At 36.3% G+C, this 20579-nt stretch overlaps 1 protein-coding gene across 1 annotated transcript in view; it reads right to left on the bottom strand.

Moving 5' to 3' along the window:
- The window catches only part of ank1a (ankyrin 1, erythrocytic a), a 371228-nt gene extending 361088 nt beyond the window's left edge, over positions 1-10140 (bottom strand). Inside the window, exon 1 of the mRNA XM_057351699.1 lies at positions 9875-10140. Coding sequence (XP_057207682.1) covers positions 9875-10000 — 126 coding nt within the window. The 5' untranslated portion in view covers positions 10001-10140. The remainder of the gene's footprint in view (positions 1-9874) is intronic.
- Between the last annotated feature and the right edge of the window lie 10439 nt (positions 10141-20579).

The following is a 20579-nucleotide window of genomic DNA, read 5'->3' as shown; positions in this document are numbered from 1 at the left end:
AATTCTCAGAAGCTTGATAAATACGGGCCCAGGTTGAATAAAACAGTTAACCTTGAGGTTTCTTTTAAACATTGTTTTGTGTTGCACTGCTTCCAGCCACATGATCCTGATTGGTCCTCTTGTGTGCATTCAAAGTGCTGATAGGCACCTTATGTCGTCTTTACACAGGCGAGTTAAGGCGGCTCTGAGGCGGATCAAATTTCTGTGTAAAGACGCAATGCTGCATGAAAGCCGATCTAAAATATGCCGGCTCTGACCCTCCTCAGACCCTATCAAACGCGACTCTTATGCAGCTCAGGTTAAGTGTAAATGAAGGTGCATTAAAGCCGCTCTAAACTACGTCACCCATTGCCATTTCAGCAGAAAGCAAGAGAGTGAAGATGAAGAAAAAAACACACAGCAACATTTGTTTTAGGATAATAATAACAACGCAGATTTTTAAAAATAATTCAAACATAAATTTTTCTTTTAATTTCTTCATAAAATGATTTATTGAGGAAAAATGTTTTGAGTGTTTTTGTTTGTGCTGTGGCACATTTTGAATGCATAATTCCTGTAGCTCAGTGAGCATGCGGCGCTAACAATGTCAGAGTCATGGGTTTGATCCCAGGGATTGGACATACTCAGAATCAAAATAGTATGATGCAATTTAAGTCGCTTTGGATGAAAGCATCTGCCAAATGCATAAATGTAAATGTAAATGAACGTACATTTTGAGACTGTTTTCAGCCATTAAAATAGTTTAGATTACTTTTTAATGGCAAATTAAATTTATTTCGTTCGTTTCTTTTTAAAGTTAATTTAGAAAAAATGTTTGGAGTGTGATTGTTTGTGACTGGGCGCGGAATGCAGATTTTTAAAATTTGGACATGAATTGTTTAAATTCCTCCTTTAGCTCCTCTCCTTCCTATACGGGTGACACGATCACATGCAGACCTGTGTTACCGCGTCTCAAACTGCTTCAAATATTAGGTTTGTTGGACATTATGCAGTACCGCAGGAGTTATTTAAATAGCTCTCGTGTTATTTAAGCGGATGGGTCTGCGCAACACTCGCATGAAGTCGAACACATAATAAAGCACAAACCTAACATTACTCTATTGTGATGAGAGCGTGTGTGCTTCTCTTACCTCAAAACAGTCGCATCATAATAATGTAAGTGTGCTTTGGTCCAGATCGTAAAGTGAGGACAGTAGGAGTGAGGACAGTAGCGCTTGTGCACAGATGCCCGGCCCTAGGAGCGTAAATGATTTGGGTCTCATCGGGCTAGGATTGAAATGCTTGATTTTGTCGTTATATTTCCAAACGCATCCGATTGAGGACAATATTTCATACACGACAATGTTCTGGTTACAACACCGGAACTGTTCATTTACCTGGTCGACAGTGACTTTCAGGCTCTTTAAAACAACTTTTGGCGTCTTTCAATATGCGGTGAGGTGACCGCTAATAACAAATTTCTATGGAGTGTTTGTTAGCTAGGAAATTCATTTAAAATGTTGCATTTATAGCCTAATATTGCTTTTGTCCAAAGTATGCATTGTTAATATTAGTGTCAGTATTTTTTTTTTTGTAGTTTATATCGTTTAATTTAAGACATTATTTTATTTGCATATTGTTAGAACTGTGCTTTTGTGGTTATGTTCAGCATTATTTTGCATAATTTTAATTCCTGTGTAAATGCATTTATGACGCTTTAGAGCCGCATTAACGATCAGTGTAAATACACATTTTCGCGGTTTTATGCCGCTTCAGATTCGGTTTCTGTGTCGCCTTTGCTGTGTAAAGAGGCCTTTATAGAACCAAATTATAATTTGATTTTGAAGATAGAACCTTTTTGTTTTGTTTAAAAAAATCCCAAAATGTACACATTGAAAAAAAAAACATGCCATAATGTAAATAAGTTATTCTTATTCTTTGATATGTGAATATCTCAGTTTTGACCAAAATGTCAAATAGAACCTTATAATTCTAAGGCGATGAACTGTGGATTCCAGGGACTCTGATAAGAGTGATTCTTAAAGGTTCATACATGTTAAGACTAGGTCTTAGCTCCTAAATTATTTAAGAGAGCTGAAGAGTTCTCCTAACCTAGTTAAGAGTAAAAAGATGCCAGTACAGAGGCAGATACCGTGGACTTTACAAACAAAGAAACAATGTGTTGGAATGATATGATGACAGGGAGTTAAGGAAATAATATAATACAAAAAAGGTTAAATCCATTTTTTAAGGATTTGCAGCTTTGGTCTTTTCTTTATATAGCCTACAGATTTGAGTGTAATAGAATGTGATTCAGCAGCTTAATTATTTAAATTAACTGTTCATTTAAAAGTGTATGAAACCAAGTCAAAAATGGATACATATTTGTAAGATTTTTGTGCATAATGCAAAATAAATTTTTGAAACAGCAATTTTTTTTGCTTGAAAAATTTAATTGCAGGTTACTGTATGCATTTATCTTCATACGGGTGGAAGTCAACCAATGTTACATTTCCCACAAAATCGTACAGCTCAATATATCAATCACTATTATAAGATTGCTCTTGTAAATCAGGGGAAGGTAGGCAGACAGTTTTCAACACTATTTTTTATGTACTTGCCCAATACTAAATTTTAAGTTTATTTAAGTTATGGATTGCAGCTGTATATAAAAATTTATATACGGTATATATATATATATATATATATCAATGTCATGTCTGAATTAAGTAATTTCTTAATTCAGTTATGAATAAAAGGTGTAATGCTGCTCTGACTTCACCCTTGCAGGCTCCCTATTGACTGATTCAGAGGCCAAGGGCGGCCATTTTGTGTTTAAATCATTGTAGTCCTTAATTTACAACACTTAAGTCCGAACTTAAGAATCAGTCTTAAACTTTACTGAAAGTTGCTTTTAGCTTCTTTATAAAAGTCTCCTACTCTTAAAAAAGTCCTACTTCTTACTAAGAATTTTTTGACACTTAAGTTAAAGTTTAAGACTACACTTAAGACCATTTTTGATCAGTTTTATACATACCGGCCCTGCTTCTTAATCACATATCGATTCAGGTAAGGGATGTTTTGACGTTTTACTCCGCATCCAAACCAAATGGGATGCGATGAGATTCCTGCGATAAGCAATTTGTTTGTCCATACTGAACGCGAAAAAAGGGCTGGACTCGACAATCAATCACAAAACACAGCCAATCCGAACAGTGCCCAATGCTTAACCACACCACATGTAGGAGCACTAACCATCAGCTCCTACATCATTGGGTAATTTTTAACCCACACTGTAAAAAAAAATATTTTTTGAAAAATTGTAGAAACTGACAATTAAATATTGACATTACAAACAGCAAACTAAATGATTATCTCCAAACTAAAATATGCATTGTGGTTATTATAGCTTAAGGTCTGAAATTAAAATTAAATATACAGTATATATCCACTGAACATATTAAATAGAGGGTATGCAAGACCATGAACAACTGATTCCTTTGTAAGTCGTAAGGTAGTTGTAAGGATCACCGTCGAATCCAGCTGCTTGTAATTTTAGCAACTAATTCCCGGTTTCTTGTTTACCCTATGGAAAGCAGCCATTTTGCTGAATGTTTTATCACTCAAGGTCAATGCATACCCTCTATTGTGCTCAGCCAATCTATCAGCAGAAGTGAAAAACCTATGTTGGCCAAACTAACCTTGCAGCCTTTACGCATGTGCCGGAGAAAAAAAACGTCAGTTTAGTGGATTCAAATGCTTGTTTCACTCATTTCCAAATTATGGTGAGTATTTAACTCTATATTTTTTAAGTAATGTAAGTTAAACCGAATGTAAGTTCAGTCATTTTAACACAAAGACATGTTTACATTTTATAACCTGGTTTAGCCCATACTTCTCTTTCGGTTAAAGTTACCTAAAGTTTCGTTTCTGTTGTAACCCTGCTTTTTTCTCAATGTTAAGCACATATTTTAGGTCTGAACACACGAGGCACCATTTAGTAAAGGGAACTCTATGACTTTTACAGTAGCTGTTTCTGAATTCGCTCACTTGTTCACTATTCCCTATATAGCGAATGCTATTTATCGGATGTACACTCAAAATCAGAGTTCATTGTGGGTAAAAAAAAGTGAACGAATGTATGGAATGAAGTATTTCACCCAGGTTTCAGACACCACTACAAAATGGCGGACACCCGATATAGTGCACTATATAGGAAATAGGGAGCGGTTTCAGACACACAGCTAGTGAGTATTTCTTATGTATTTATTGCATATGTGTGTGTGATACTGTTAGCACTTATGGTGTAATTTGCGCTGAGTTATCAAAAGCCGCCATGAGACTGCTAAAACATGACAGTATAATTTACTTAAAAAAAGTTACTTAAGTCAATGTTGGGCCATTTATGTTAATGTCTAGGAATTTCTAGCACATGAGCACTGCTGGATCTAGGTCTGCTGGAAAACCTGAAAGACTTTGCATTTATTGTCCACTTTGGCTTGCTGTACACATTGAACATAATAGTAAAGGGACAGAAGTGACATCTAAAGTCTCGCAACAGCAATGTGAAAGACAGAGAGAATGACAAGGCATTATTCCATAAAATATTCATTTTTTAACTTAAACACATGTACAAATCTTAGTATTGTGTTGTTTAAAAATGAATATTAACTTGTTTTCTTTGCTGTATTTGAGGTCTCACAACATATTTTCTGCTTTTTTTTAGCTGCTTTTCCATTTTCTGACAATAACAATATTTTTACTAAACATTTGGTACAAATGTTGTTAGGAGATCACAGAATGAAACAAAAACGATAACTTTACCAAAAAAGCTATACTGTGCACAAAACTTGAATCTATGATTTGTGTTTTCACAATATTATTGTAGATTTAAATAATGTTTTAATAAAATGTGGCATAATACATGTAGCTTGAGTGTTTAGTGTATAGTGATTTAAGTAAGGAATAATCCAGGGCTAGCCATGCATTAAAGGATTTTAATGTAGGACGTGGAGGCGAAGAACCACCCGACGCGAAGCGGAGTTGAATACTTCAATCTGATTGGTTGACAAACGTTTTTGGGGCTAACCTCAGCAGGAAAATGGATCTCGCGGGCTAGAGTTGAGAACCACAGGGTTATAGTGTAGCCTACAGGACACCACCTCATACTGCACCCAGCTCTTGATCTGACGTATGTAATGTCAAACTTTACTGTTAAATGGAAACGTGCGCAGGTTCGTTTCAATAAACAAAGCATTTCAAAAACAAGAAATACATATACTGAAATCGAACAAATAAAATAACTAAATAGAAAAACAAAATGCATCAATAAACACTGATAGCATACTGATTCGTTTTCCTCTTCAAGCTGCTTATAACTGATAGCAAATATATTTTGATAGACCTACTCTAAAAAGTTTGCGAGATTATGTTTACTGCTGAAGATAGAAACAATACCAGGAACAACTCATTTATTATCATTGGCTTTTCTGTCACATTACCGCAAACACGCAGGTGTACGCAGGATCTCTCACTCACACGCGATCTTGCACTCTCACTCACACTCTCACTCACACACTCACTCGCTCGCACGCACGCACGCACATACCACGTGGCTCAAGCTTCCGCGTCCGTTCGCTCTAACGGAAATGAGATGCGCAAGAAAGTAGCCCTACCATCAACAGCATTTTAAAGAAGATAACATGAAAAACATTGAAATTAAACATTTGAACAATGTCCTGTGGTGTGGTAACCGTGGTATAAACGGAATAATCGATTTACCACCTCCGGGTGTGCATTAACTTTCGAATAATTGAACGCCCGTTGTCAATTATTGCTTACTTAATGCACAGCAAGCCGCATCCCACTTATACAATGGTTATTTGCCAAGTTAAAGCTTTTATTGATGTTTACAGTGTCATTTTAGATCAAACAGGTTAAAATGACGGTTATTTTGTCAGTTAATTTTGAATGTAATCAAACTGACTGGAGCTACCCATGCTTTAAAGGCTTTTAATGCACACCTTCCAGCCAATCAGAATCCAGTATTCAAACAGACCATGGTATAATATGGTTTTATTTGTGACAATGGGGAATAAACAATTTAGTGAGGTTGCTTTACCAAATAATTTTATCAATATATACATTTTTAGAATAGGTAAAGCAAAACAAAACAAAAAAAGAGTGCTACTACAATTTAAAGTGTGTAATTGGGCCAAATACATGTTTTTTTTTCTCCATCGGCTCAACATATTTCTCATTGAGCTAATGTTAACAGACTATTAACACAGTTGATAAAATTCAAATAACAGAAATTCAATTAGGCCAACTGAAAATGTTTGATGTTACCAGTCACTAGAAATTTTTGAGTTGGGGAGGTCTGAATTCTTTTACAATTAAGAAATGTGTGTTCTGTCCAATATTTACGCATGGGTCAAAAACAACCTAGCACCTTTTAGAGTGAATTATCACCATGGACAGTGGAAATTAATATAATGATAATCTCAGAAGGAGAACTTTTAAAAGAGTGAATGATTTTTATTTTAATCACTCTATTCCATTTAGTAAAATACTCTTAGAATATTAGTAGACTTTTCACGTTTTAGTGTACAAAAAATGTAAGATACTAGACTCTCTGAATGTTTACAAGTAAATTATTTTTATTAAATTTGTGTTTATTGTATGGCTTTATTTCTGTCTTCATCTCTCCTAAGCAATTTTAGGAGAAACATCTGAGACTAAGTTGATACTTAAATGCAACACAACTAGGAACTCAAATCTCCTGAGCAATGAAAGTGCAACCTCTGGACAATACCATTTCCTCTGGGCTATCTCAGTTTAGTTGCTATATTTACCCGTTTGAAGGGATAGTTTACCCAAACATAAAAAAAATTGTCATCATTTCCAGGATCTTGTCATCCAATCCTCCACACATCCATACATCCACCTATATATCCAGCATGTGATATAAGATTTCATGTTTAATTAAGCTACATATTATCGACAAGTCAATCAGCCAGAGTAAGCATTTTCTGCTGCAGGATTCTAAGAGCTTAGTGCTTAGCTCAGCAGGAAGGTCTGCTGAAATGTGCCTGTGCTGCTGAGGTCAGTGATTTAGATTGCACTACTTATTCTGAGGAGAAAATATTGCAGAAGTTAAGTTCTGTTATTTTAAATTTGTAGCTCTGACTGGTGAAAATTCTAAACCATTGATGTCATGGACAGTGCAATCATGTGTCTCAGTTGTGCTATCAAAACATTGCTATGTGTCTTTGATCCAAGTGAGTCTATAGAACAAGGAGTATGCTTTTGGTAACATTCCCATTAATCTCAACAACAGTTGCTTGGCTGATACAATACGTGTTGTTCACAGTGTTGGGCAAAATAAAAATGTTGGGGAATAGAAGGGGCTAACTACTGTAAAATTGTTTATTTTCCCTTAACAATATTTTCTGCCATTTATGACACAATGCTTCTCCACCATTGATGAGTTGAGGCATCTTATGAGTACAACAATCGGATTAAAAAATCAAGCGAATATACAACATAAACCAGAAGCAGATAGAAGATACTTACAGTATGCATAAGCAAATGTGACCATCAAACATTAAACAGCATATAAATCAAAACTGTCTAACTTTACCAAATAAAATGTTGAGCCCACAAAGAGTTGCACAACCGCACAAGCTTTGACCGTGTTGATGGGCTTGATCAATGCTTTAATCATTATTCTGAATTCAATCTGTCTTTGACAAAAATGCATTACTATTTTACAAATCACCAGCCAAACCCTGATCCCCTGGCTTGCGCATATCACATTTTGACTCAACCAATGACATGACTTAAGAATTAAACACCTGAAAATTTGGATCCATTAACGACATGTAAAACTTATGGATATAAAAATCCGTAAGTAAATCGTAAATGTAAAAGTAATCGAAATGCATCAACATTTTGGGACATATGATCCTGGACAAGACATATACGTTATAATATGTAAAATACACGGGGAAAATGTTTTCCAAGGTGAGCAAAAAGCATTAATTCTCCTTCACAGCACATAAAACATTTTCTTAAGAATGAAAAGAAATGGGATTGTGCTGAATCTGCACCTTTAAACTATGATAAAAATGGACAAAAGCCAAATTAGCTTTAAATAAGGCTAACTGATTATATGAATATGAACATGTGCTTTTTTTGTCAGAGAGTGCAAGAGTAGATTCCATGCCGATCTAAAGCATAATGTAATTGCAATGGACACAAATAAGCCCTAAATTCACTATTGGCAGAACACAACCTCTGCTGGTCAAAGTACCTTCCACCAGATGCAGACATAAAATATATTGGTCCCCAAACAGAGCTTGATTAAAACATGTCATATAAATCCAAAATATGATGCAGCCTGGAATCATAAATCATATCATGTACATTCATTTGACCAGAGAAGAACTTGTTTCTGTTATCAGAAAAGTTTGAGTTCCTTGCCATTGTCACTTTTGTCTTGCTTGCAGTTTAAACTTAATATTCAATAAAAATATGTGAGAGCAAAACTTGAACTGACTTGAGCTGGATGATGACACCATTGTTCTCTACAAAGCTTTATAGATGATTCGATTCCATTTAAAAAACGGACTATTTTTTCAACATTGACATTGTTATTGAACTGAATTGAATCAACATTTGAACTGATTCAAGGTGAATAACAATATTATTGTATTTTGTAAAGCTGCATATAGTTAAATTGAACTAATTTAAAATGACTGTATACTATAAATCTTATTTACAATTTTATCCTTAAAACCATACATGTCGAATATTTGCGTAGACCCCAGAACAACCTTTTGCCATTTCATTAACTTTCACTTTTACTTCCATGAAAACTTCACTTAGGTGGTGAATACACACAATAATGCCCTATTAGTAATTTAACCACTGTTGTCCAAAATAACCTGTATAGCAAAATATGCATGTGGCATAAACAAAGCCGCTTTTAAAGCTAATGTTTTACAAAATAACTTTAAGACATCTGTCACACAAGTGTATATAACACAAAGTGCAGATTATTATGCTTAAATGTTATGTGGCAAGATGTCTTTTTCATAGCCTTATAATAAAATTTACAATCAAGCATTATATTTAACTTGAACATATTTAGGAGAACATAACTGTGAGGGAGACAAAGCGCAGGGAGAGCGAGAGAGAGAAAGAGAGAAAGTGTGAGAGAGAGAGAGAGAGAGAGAGAGAGAGAGAGAGCGAGAGAGAGATTACTGTTATGCATCCCACCACAGATCTGAGCACAGTATGATCTGCTGTAATTTGAAACTCTGCAGCAGAAATCATTTGGAAGTGTTAAAGCTATCCTACATACAGAACATATACAGTACATGGCCTAAATAATAGATGCATCATGTACTGGTGCCATTATAGATTGTGTAAATATATTTAAATGAAGTCTTTTTGATTTTTATATGTTTTTTTTATAGAACACAGTGATAATTAATACGAGGTTAAAGTAAGAATTAAAAATATATAATTTAAATAGGATACAATCCCCCTTTTAACCTATGTTACATGAGAATGAACATCACATTATACATAAAATAATTATTTTAAGAAAGATGTATTAAAAAATCGAATACTTGTAATACATGTAGGCTATTAAAATGTACTTTTGATACATGTTTAATGTAATGTGATTATTACAAACTCGGGTTGTCTTTTTCAGTCTTTACAGAGCACCTTTATAATGATGTACTTCTCTGTGGAATTACCTCACTTGTGTACGTAACCAGCAGCTGCATGCCGTGTGTTATTCTGCTGTCAAGCATCCTGCCTTTAATACTGCTGCATGTTCACCCTTACTTTCTCCCGCTGTCAATTCATCTCTCTTTCCTACCTTGCGCTTTTTATCCCGTGAGCGGCTTCTTTTCTTTGCCTTTTCCTCTTCTTTTTCCTTTCTCTCTTGTTCGGCGAGAGCCTCTAGGTCCTTATTCTTGCGCAGATGTTTGGCGGCTTGTGCCATAGTGGCTGTGTAGCTCCAAAGATCTAAACTGGTAGGAATATTGTGTTTGGAACAACGTGCTTCTGATGCGGTCCTGCAGCACTGGAGTCTTGCCCCGTCTCAGTCTCCCCTCCGCTGCAGCACTAGTCGGGCAGGCAGACCTGAGAACCCTTCATTAAGAGGGATACTGCTGCAGCACTGCGCACTCTCTCTCTCCCTCTCTCTCTCCCTCTCTCTCTCCCTCTCCCTCTCCCTATTCGTATGTGCCTGTTCTATTCTACTGTTGTATCGTGCAGAGCCTCAGAATTAAACCATAATAATTTACTCCTTCTGCATGCACCTCTCTCCTGTCTATTTAACAAAACTGAACAGAAATAAAATAGAATAAAATTATAGCATAGGGTGATATGGGCTCTTTTAACTTGCCACTTTTAGTGTGGCAGAATAAAGGGGGAAGCAATTTATGCCAAGGTATAATCCCCCCACCCAACCTGACAGTTTCACATCAGAACATCAGATTTTTACATTAAATTTGTAAAACATCATACATTATACATACTGTGCAAAATGAATGAAACTTAAAAGGTTAATAATTATAATGAATAAATCATCTTTTTTAATTCAAGGGATGTCAGCAGTAATTCGGCTGTCACATGCCACTTGATAGTCCACACTGAGCAACTTTTAAATTCAATGCACCCTTACAAAAATTAACCATGTCCTTGTTCATGTAATTTTGTCCAGGTTTGTCTTGTTAACCCTGATTAGCTGTCTATGCTGATGAGTTCACACTGCACGATTTTCAAATGCACTCCTCATGTTCTTGCTCTATGTCATCATCAGTGTGAACTCTGCATCAGTGAATCTGAAGTCTCCAAACTTCTCTCCAGCCACCCTACCTGCCCTCTTAACTCAGTCTCTTTCCATCTCCTACTATCTCCACCATTGCTCGCACAAATCATTAACTCATCCCTCTACATAGCACTTTAACCTTTGATGACCTTCACCGATAACATTGCAAGGATACCATGATCATGCAGATTTGGACTATATTAAATCCGGAATAATCGGCCTCATCTAATTGTTAAGGTCCTTGTAACTTCTAGACAGGACTTTTGCAATATTCTACTAGCCGGTCTTCCAGCACGTTCAATAAATCCACTTCAAATGATTCATAATGCAGCAGCTAATCTTCTAATAATATTGTCTGGTTTAATAAAGTTGTTGCGTTTATTACGATTAGCAAGCTAACATCACTAAACATTTTGCTCTTTAAGTAAATATGTTTTATTAAGGAACAGAAGTTAATGTTATTATGTGTACAATATACAGTAGACTATTATGGGGGAAAAAATATTAGCTTTACAACTTCTGATTTGCATTGGAATGGGAGATTACAGCTATGTTGTACAGAAAACAAAATGTTTTATTATAATTTTTTTAATACAATACAAAATGCATATTTGTTTAAAATTTATTTAAATGATTTTAGTAATAATCCCTATGGATTACTGCAGTGGTTCCCAACCCTGGTCCTCGGGCCCCCCTCCCAGAATGTTTTAGATATCTCCCTATATAGAACACCTGATTGTACTCATTAGACCCGCTCCAAATGTTGGTTAGTGTGATAATTAATCTCCCTACACTCTTAAAAATAAAGTTGCTTAAAATGCTCTTCACCGTGATGCCACAGAAGAACCATTTCTGGTTCCACAAAGAACCATTCAGTCAAAGGTTCTTTAAAGAACCATCTCTTTCTTACTTTTTTATGAAGAACCTTTTTTTCACCACAAAGAACCTTTTGGTCTTCAGATGTTAAAGGTTATTTATGGAACAAAAAGGTTATTCAATGGCATCAAAGGACCAGGGTTGGGAACCACTGGATTACAGTATGTATGTTACAGTTTTTCTGTGTCGATTTGACACTCTTCTCCAAAGAAATGTATTTGCTTTCAAAACAATTACACAGTTACAATTACAATCAACAATTACAATCTTACAACAATTACAATTACAATCAATTACAACAATTACAATTACAAAAACAATTACAATCTTAACCAAACAGTTAAACTTTACTGCAAAATGAAGCACTGTGTAACCCAAACTGATCATGTATAATATTGTAAATATCTATATACAGTATATGACATATATAAATATAAATATCAGTACTGCTGGTAGAGACCACCTACTTGCTGACTCGGCAGATAGGCGCAATACCCGAGGAGAGAGAAGATGGGAGAAAGATTCAATAGCTTTAGCGCTTAATAGGAAATAAATAACTTGAGTATAACTAAATAAGTAGTCTTTACACTGTTGAAAGAGAATGATATTGAGCTGATTCTATTGTTATTTTACTCCTGTGACGATTGAAGGGTTATTATATTGCTGTTTTGATGAGATGTAAATCTGGATGTGGTGAGTCACGTTTTATTCTTGTATGCTGAATTCAATGTTTAAATGGCAGTCATCACTTCAGAAAACGTACAATATTATAATAATAATAATCAATAAATTAATTAAACAAAAGAGAGAAATATAAAGAAGAAATACATTCTTTCTACAAAAAGGAGAGAGCAGGATAAAAAAAATCTGGAAAGACCCTCAGCTTTGGATAGTAAAACTCTTCCAAAAATAAGATCTCTTAGTAGCCAATTATTCAAAATACTTTTTTTCTTAATTTTAGAAGAAAAAAAATGTTCACACGACTGTCTATTTTTAGGGATATGAATACCTGGATATTTCACAGATTCTTTTATCCTTAAATCTAGAGAATAGTAAAGAAATAATAGGCTATTTCACATTTTTTAAGATGTAAAATTAGCAAGGTAGAATTTAGAAAACTTAGAAATACATTCTAGGGCTGTTTTAATTTGATGATTGTCTCTAAGAAAGAATGTGTAGTGGTTAAAAAGAACAATTTGATTTATGCAATGCCATACAATATTGTATGTGAGTTTATTGTTGTTCTGCCGATTAACTGGGGAAATGACAAAGTGTAATTCAAATGGTGTCCAGTAGGGGGCAATCAAAGGCTGCAGGGGTAGCCAACACGAACTATGCTTGTTCTTCACAGCTAATACAGCTCGACACAGACAACAACACTGAGTTTGTGTCTTCTCGTTTATTGATGTCTATTTCCCCCTTTCTCAGGTATGAAATATGTATTCATTAATTTCTGTCACGAGTTAAGACTACACAGCAGCTGTTAATCTGGTTGTTTTGGACTGAATGTGAAGTTTTATGCTTTCGACAAGCCAACCACGAGGAAAGTGGGTAAACTAGAGAATCTTATGTCGCTGCCTAACTGTAATGTAAAAGCATACCTTTCAACTGAAATGGTTAGGAGCAAATGTTATGTGTAATGTAATCAATACTCATTTTGTATTTTATGATACATTTGTTAATTGGTTATGGACTACTGAAATAACATTCCATTTGGACTGTAACTTACCCTCAAATAGTTAATTCATTGTATTTTAGTGTTAAATAAGTCATAGAAACGTTTATAAAGTGGTCTGAGTGTTTACAAAATCCATACAAATTTCTACTGATATACAAGTGAAAAGTTACACAACTGCAAAAAAAGTATTTACATTACAATGTTATGATTATTGTTGTGATACATCTGTAATGGTGATCTAGTCTGCATGCGAATGTGAACCAATTTATTGATGTGTACAATCAATTATCTGTTATGTGTTGAATAAAGAAAATTACAGTTAGGTCCATAAATATTTGGACAGAAGCAATTTTTTGTTACTTTAGCTGTGCATCAAAATGTATTCTTGTTACTTTGTTCTTTGATTTATTTCTAATTGCTTTGTTTTCCCTTATGTATTTTGTTTTCATTATGTTTGTGTTGAATTTGTGCTTTGAGTTGGATGTTATTATTGTTTGGCTGTAAAGACAATTGTATGTTGATATATTGTTTATAACGCTTTCTAGGGCTGTCGCGATAAACCGACGATAAATATCACGTGATTTATACACATCTTTTGAGTGAAGTACGGGAAAATGCTGCTGCATCCAAAAGCCAGAGAGCGCTCTCGTGCGGAAACTCCAAATACGCACTGCAGAAGATCATAACACGTTCTAAAACCATCAGGTATTTTTATGATCATAAAGTATATTTATAATGATCATGTTTGACGGGTGTTGCTTTTTCAAATGCACATTATAAGCGACTCAAACTCGCATTGCTTTTAGATCGAGCAGCATTTCCTACTGATCCCAAAGCTGTGCTTCACGGACAAGCTACGCATTAAAAAATATCGACACATTGCATATCGCAGCCAGCTTGATTTCAATAGGATTTAGTGGTATCATGATAAATTATCGTGCAGCCTTTCTTTGTTTGAGTTTGTTTCTTGTTTGGTTTTGTTAATTATTAGTGATGCTTTGAAAAAGCATAACTATTGTTATTTTAACATACATGCTTATAATTATTCTTGTTCCGCCAAAAGTTTGTCACGCTACTTGTCCCGCAGCTTTTGACGTAGACCCATGAATGAATACATCACATCGACGGGCCTATTCGGGAATGGTGTGCTATGACTTTTATAAGCGATCGGGTGGGGGGGTATATCGACTTAACATTGCGCCCAACTTTGAGGGATCGTAGCTCCGAGCGAGGATATCGTAGAAACCTGAAAATAATACACAATTTGAAGGGGTTATCAGGCTCTATAAGAACATCACTCACAATGGGGTGTAAGTTGCACCCCTGGGGTGTGAGAGCCTCCCAAAATTTCCGTATACTTATAATGGTGCCCATAGACTCCCATTCAAAACCTAGATACCTATATATTCATGCGTTATTTTTTCGCTTTGGACTCATGAATGACTACATCAACTCGAGCGGCCCATTGAGGAATGGTGTGTGATGACTTTTGGAAGCGATCGGGTGGTGGGGTTGCGATAGGGGGGCGAATAAAAACCCGAAAAATCCCATTGACTTAATTTGTTTCACTCATAGGTTAGAGTATTATCAAGTGCAGATGCCAAGCTACGCCCATAGGAACCAAACATATTCGCCTAGCAACAGTTTAGCAATATGTATATCTCTGCATCAGAACATCGTAGAGACATAGGGATTGGTTAGATTCATTCGTGGCTTAATGTGTTATCACTCTAGTGCCCAGTTCCACGGTTTGCCAAAAAGCATCACTCACATTTTCTTCAGAAAATGTACCTATCTATTTTGATTTATGCAGTCCTGGGTGGAATAGATTGCTTTAGTGTTCTGAGTGGGCGCATGGTCACAGTGATTTAACCTAGCTTTCGTGACAGTCTTTATTCATTCTGAGTTTGGCCCCCTGGGTTGCATTACAGATTATATTGTGTAATTATTTTTGTTTTGGTAAATTCTTTTTGTTTATTAGGCCAATGAAGACTGATAAACTGGTCGCATCAAGCAGCAATATTCTTTCTTTATTTTAAAGATGGGGTAACATGCTATGTCATGCATCCTGACTTTACACTGTTAAACGTGCTGGCTTCTCATGCTTAACATGGCCAACTTGTTAAAAAAACAAGTTATACGTATGACGTAGTATTTCTGTGCTTGATACACTCCCCAAGCACTCCAACTTGTTTCTGAAAGTTTTTTAAAGTCTGGATCCCTGTTTCGTAACAGGGATCCTATTCCTTTTATTGGGCAATTCTCCCGGAAAAGCTCGGCGAGGCGAAAGAAATAGCCTGCCAACCGACAAGCGATAGTAAGACCTGCCTACCATCAAGATTGGCTGTGCTGTGGGCCTGCAGCTGCAGCTCGTTACTCTTGCAATAGTGAGAGAAGTCAGTAGTTTGTTTGTTCGAGGCATTTTAGTGATGGATGTTATATAAACGGTGGATATAATGCTGGATTTGGAGACCAATTGAAACAGATAGATGCCGGACATGAACCGCACGCGGTGAGTAAACCATATGTCTGTGTTTTTTTGGCAATCGGCACATACGTGCATAATGTAAAAAACACGAAGGGATAAATGCGTAATGATGTAATGTTATTGTGTGCTCATGCTCATAATCGTGTATAGGTACTCAAGATTAATATGAGATTGGCAGAAACTGCGTGTGTAACCCATTCTTTAATGTATATTTTTCTTGTTTTGGCAGGATCTGGTCACTGGGGGCAGAAGAGTGGTTGGTGGTGGTGGTGTGTCCTTCCATCATCATGTGTTGTGCTCTTCACTGACACCAGTCTGTGTGTGATTGTAGTGATTGCCCATTTAAGGGTGATTTACCCTAATAAAGACTTCCCCCTTTTGGTAAGCACCAGTCCTATTCCCATAAATTATTACAATTTCTGAGATGAGTGTGTCTATTTTTAAGTGTTTTTAAATGGTCAATAAAGTTTATTTTTGAATGATGATCTAGGTCTCCGACTCTTGCGGTGATTCAAAGCTGTGCGTGCCTTTAGGGATGTTTTCCTATTTCCTTGGGTGAGATTCCCAGGGTGGCTTAGTCGGAAAGTGTGAGATTGTAACAATTGTTGGATTGTTATAAATCTTTTAAAGCATGTGTCTGATTAGTGCACTTCACAAGTGCCCCTCTTGCCACACTAATTCTATACACTAAACACTACTTTTCAGTGTGTTAAATTGATTTCATTCTAAAATACAAAAAAATCCACAGCTCCCATATCCCACAAGTATTTAACAGAACTTCTTTATTACTACCCAAGTGACATGCAGCCCTGTAATGAAAAGAGAATACGAAGTGTAATATTGTAACATGCTTTACACAGTTATTCCATAGCGGTCATCTTACATAACATTCACATTCACTACATAATGATAAACTACATCCCTTGAGTAGGTCAAAACTAACACCATTAAAGGTGTCATGAACTGGGCTTGTTTATTGTTTTATACTGTTGTATGAGGTCTACTTATGACGTTCACATGGTTTTTACATTAAAAAACTTAGTTGGAGCCTTCTGTGAATTTAGTTAGAGACGTAACGTTAGGTTACACATTCGCCCTATTCGCACGGGATTAGTATTATCTGGGGACCTCGTGTGATTTATAAATTACCTCATCTGTACATTACCCACATCTGTATTTCATGTGGCGCATTCACACGGGATAAATGAAGCCTGTGATTTTACTCAAATTTACTGACTTATTTCCCGGATGTGATGGCAAGGTCAGCATTTGAGACCCGTGATCGCGAACCGGACAGAAGATCACCACGATCGCAGGTCTCAAATGTTACGGGAGTTTCCATGATAAATAAACAAATGGGACACTCCCGGTAACTTATGGATATGACCCAGCACCCGAAATAATACCAAAACTTCAAAACAGCCTCCATTATTTGTTGAAAAATGATATTTGAGCCCGCCAAATCACAGAGATGCCGATTTGCGCAGGACTAATATTATCACAGGACCTCGATGTTCATCAAAATATGGTAGGTCATTTGTGGGGGAATTTTTAATTGACAAATTACAGACATGGCCGATTCACACAGTATTAAGATCAGACAACCTCTGCAATTATTACAAATGACTAGAGGTCCCCAGGTAATACTAATCCCATGCGAATAGGGCTTAGGGCATATCAAGCGATCTCTAACAAAGCAATAGTGCTGCATAGTACAAAAATGTTGTACTCACATAAGATTGCTGTACCATTCCTATCGGATCCAATATTGACGGCACAGCACTGCTTTTTAATTTTAGTCTCTCCGCAAATCCAGCGTCGACCTGTGCCTTGTTCACAAAGGAATCCGTGGTAATGTTTTACCCATGTGAGCTGGAACGTCTTTAAAAATAAACTTCAACCACGCATTACTAATGTCGGAATCCGAAGGAAGGTTATGCTGCGACTGGGTTCTTCCACAACCAGGCACTGACTGCACAATATTTTGCAATTTTTAACGGCATGTTTATTGCTTGCTCGCTCTATCTGTTCCGCGCAACTTGTGTTACTTCAGTACTGTCATGCGCGAACCGGTGGGTGGGGCTAGAGAAGTAGTCATTGATATTCTTCTGTGGAGGCGGTGTTCAACCTATCAATGACGTCATTGATACTGTAGGTGCATTCCAGGACCTGGCGTTCGCTGGGCCTGGTGTCAGTAACAGTTGTAATTTCAGTAACTAGAGCGTTTTCAGTTCTGACACTTACAGGATGTTTGCTTGAATACGATTCCCTCTTATATAACAAAAGCGCAGGTTAAAACTGATGTCTTAATTCGCTCCTTTAAGGCAACTTGTTACGTTCAGCATGCTTGGTAATATCTTTGAGTAGCAACAGGGCAGATTTTTCCTTATTTCTGTCCTTATTTCTGTCACAGACAGTTTAGAATCCCTGCAGTTTAAAATCCCAGCATAAGTCAGGAAAGAGGATTTTATACTGTTTTAATATCATCAGTGTCAAATGATCAAAAGATATTGATCATAGCTTATTTAATCATAATATTTTGATCAGTAAAATAAAATGTAGTTTAGCTTTAAAATGTTTAAATCATTGAACATACTTTCATACAATCTTTATTAATTTATTTTTGTTTTTTTATTGCCAGTTCTTTTTATTCCATATTGTAAGGGTTAAACAGGTTCATTACAAATTAATTATTCTCTTTTTCTGAAAATTTATGACCCTTTCTACATCCCCTCTTGTTTGCTTACTGATCAGTCAGTGTTGGACTGTATTTCAGTCTGTACCACCTAGACAGACCACGGCCTTAAGCGAGGATCCTGATTGTAGACTTCAGATCACAGTCCAGATGCAGCTTTTCTCCCCAGGCCGTATCCCTATTGAATGGTTAACTGCTCCGCACGCATTTTGATCACACAGAGACCATGTCATATGTGCTTTTATAGAGGATCCTGTATGTGAAGAGGCTGCATTAATTCACATGGATGTACTTGGATTTCTGGAGAGCAATTTAGGACCCTAGTGGAATTTTGTCATTTCCCTGTGCATTTTTATTAAAACTGTACCATTTTTCTTTACAGTGAATTAGATATATCAAAACATATTTCATCCATCCTTATGTGACAGCCATGTCTGCGCAGCCGACCACGCCCCCTGATTGACCCCTATGTTTCCATGGATGATAGTTACTCGTTGGATTACCCTGTTTGTATTTACTCATTGGATTACCCTGTTTTGTTCCGTGGATGTTTGGATGTATTAGTTTGTCACCCCTGCAAGTTTGGATTACAAAATGGATTACCATTTTGATATTAAATTATTTTCACCTTACTCCTGATCACGTGTGGCATTGTGTGGCGTGATTCATCTTCTGTGGTTTGTTACACCTTACATCAACAACATCAGCCATCGTGGCCATGTATTACATCAGAGCAGATTCTTTCCTTTGCATTTTCTCACAAATGGTAGTTTTCTATGGAGGATGAGAAATGACTTAATAAAGTGCATGAATAAAGAAATTAATAGATAAAAGTAATAAACAACCAACTTAGAGCAGATTTGGATAGGAGTGGCACGTCTGAGCAGGGTTCGAACAGGCAATCAGTCTGACTTTGATATGAGAGACTGACTCCCTAATAACTGTCCAATACACCATGATGTGTCATACTTCTCACTGGAGCATAGATGGGGAGTGAGAAGAACAATATTTTTTTTTACAATTTCTGTCTTTTGCATTCATTCATTTCCTGATTAATGTATTTTATTATTGGTACGTCTATTTATTAATTTAAACAAGTAATTTTCAGCACTTTAATAAATCCACTGTATGCAGAGTGGTGAGGAAAGTGTGCCTTGCTCTCAATTGCTATCTGCAGCCATGTTGCTTTTTTAGTGTTGTTGCTATGGTGAATCGTAATATCGGAGCTCCACTGATCATGGCTTTGCATCGTCGTGGTGCACACATTTAACTCAAGGTAAGCCTACCCAGAGTTGATTAAACTAACTCAAATCAGCTGTTCTGAAACTAAAAACTCAAATCAAAGTTTCGCATCTTAGTGTAAATCAACTCAACAGTTTACATTTTAACTCTGTGTTGGTTGAACCTACTTATTGAAACGGTCCCCAGGTCTCCTCTCACAGCTGCACTCAATGACTTTGATTAAAAGAGTAACTGAGTAAATGTTTATGAAAAATAGGGAGAGCTTATTAGTTGTGATTTAGGAAATTTCATTTGTTGAAACTATTTAGGTCTAATTTTGTGATCGATATCAGACAACAGAGGAATGTTATAAGCAGGGAAAATGGCATAATGTAACTGAGTGCAGCTTTAACTTAAAACTGCTGTCATGTGATGGAAGTTTAGCATTAAATAATAAGTATTGTAAATTTAGCATTATGTGGCAAGTAGTCTGCTTTCCTGTAGCTCAGTGGTCAGAGCATGGCGCTAGCAACGCCAAGGTCATGGGTTCGATCCCAGGGATTGCACAGATACAAATGTATAGTATAATGCAATGTAAGGTTTGGATAAAAGCGTCTGCTAAATGCATAAATGTAAATGTAGTCTGTCTTTGCTCTTGTTTGGGGATGGAATGGCCTGAGCTAGGATGGTCTGTTTGCTCTTGGTTGGTGATGGAATTGGGAATTGCTCCCGTGATGGAATTGGGAATTGCTCCCACGATGGAATTGCCTAAAACTGGAGCTGACCAGCT

Source organism: Triplophysa rosa, linkage group LG2 (genome assembly GCF_024868665.1).
Source record: "Triplophysa rosa linkage group LG2, Trosa_1v2, whole genome shotgun sequence".
In the NCBI taxonomy this organism is placed as follows: Eukaryota; Metazoa; Chordata; class Actinopteri; order Cypriniformes; family Nemacheilidae; genus Triplophysa; species Triplophysa rosa.
The sequence above is the reverse complement of the archived record's forward strand: the minus strand, read 5'-3'. Positions and strand labels throughout refer to the sequence as shown.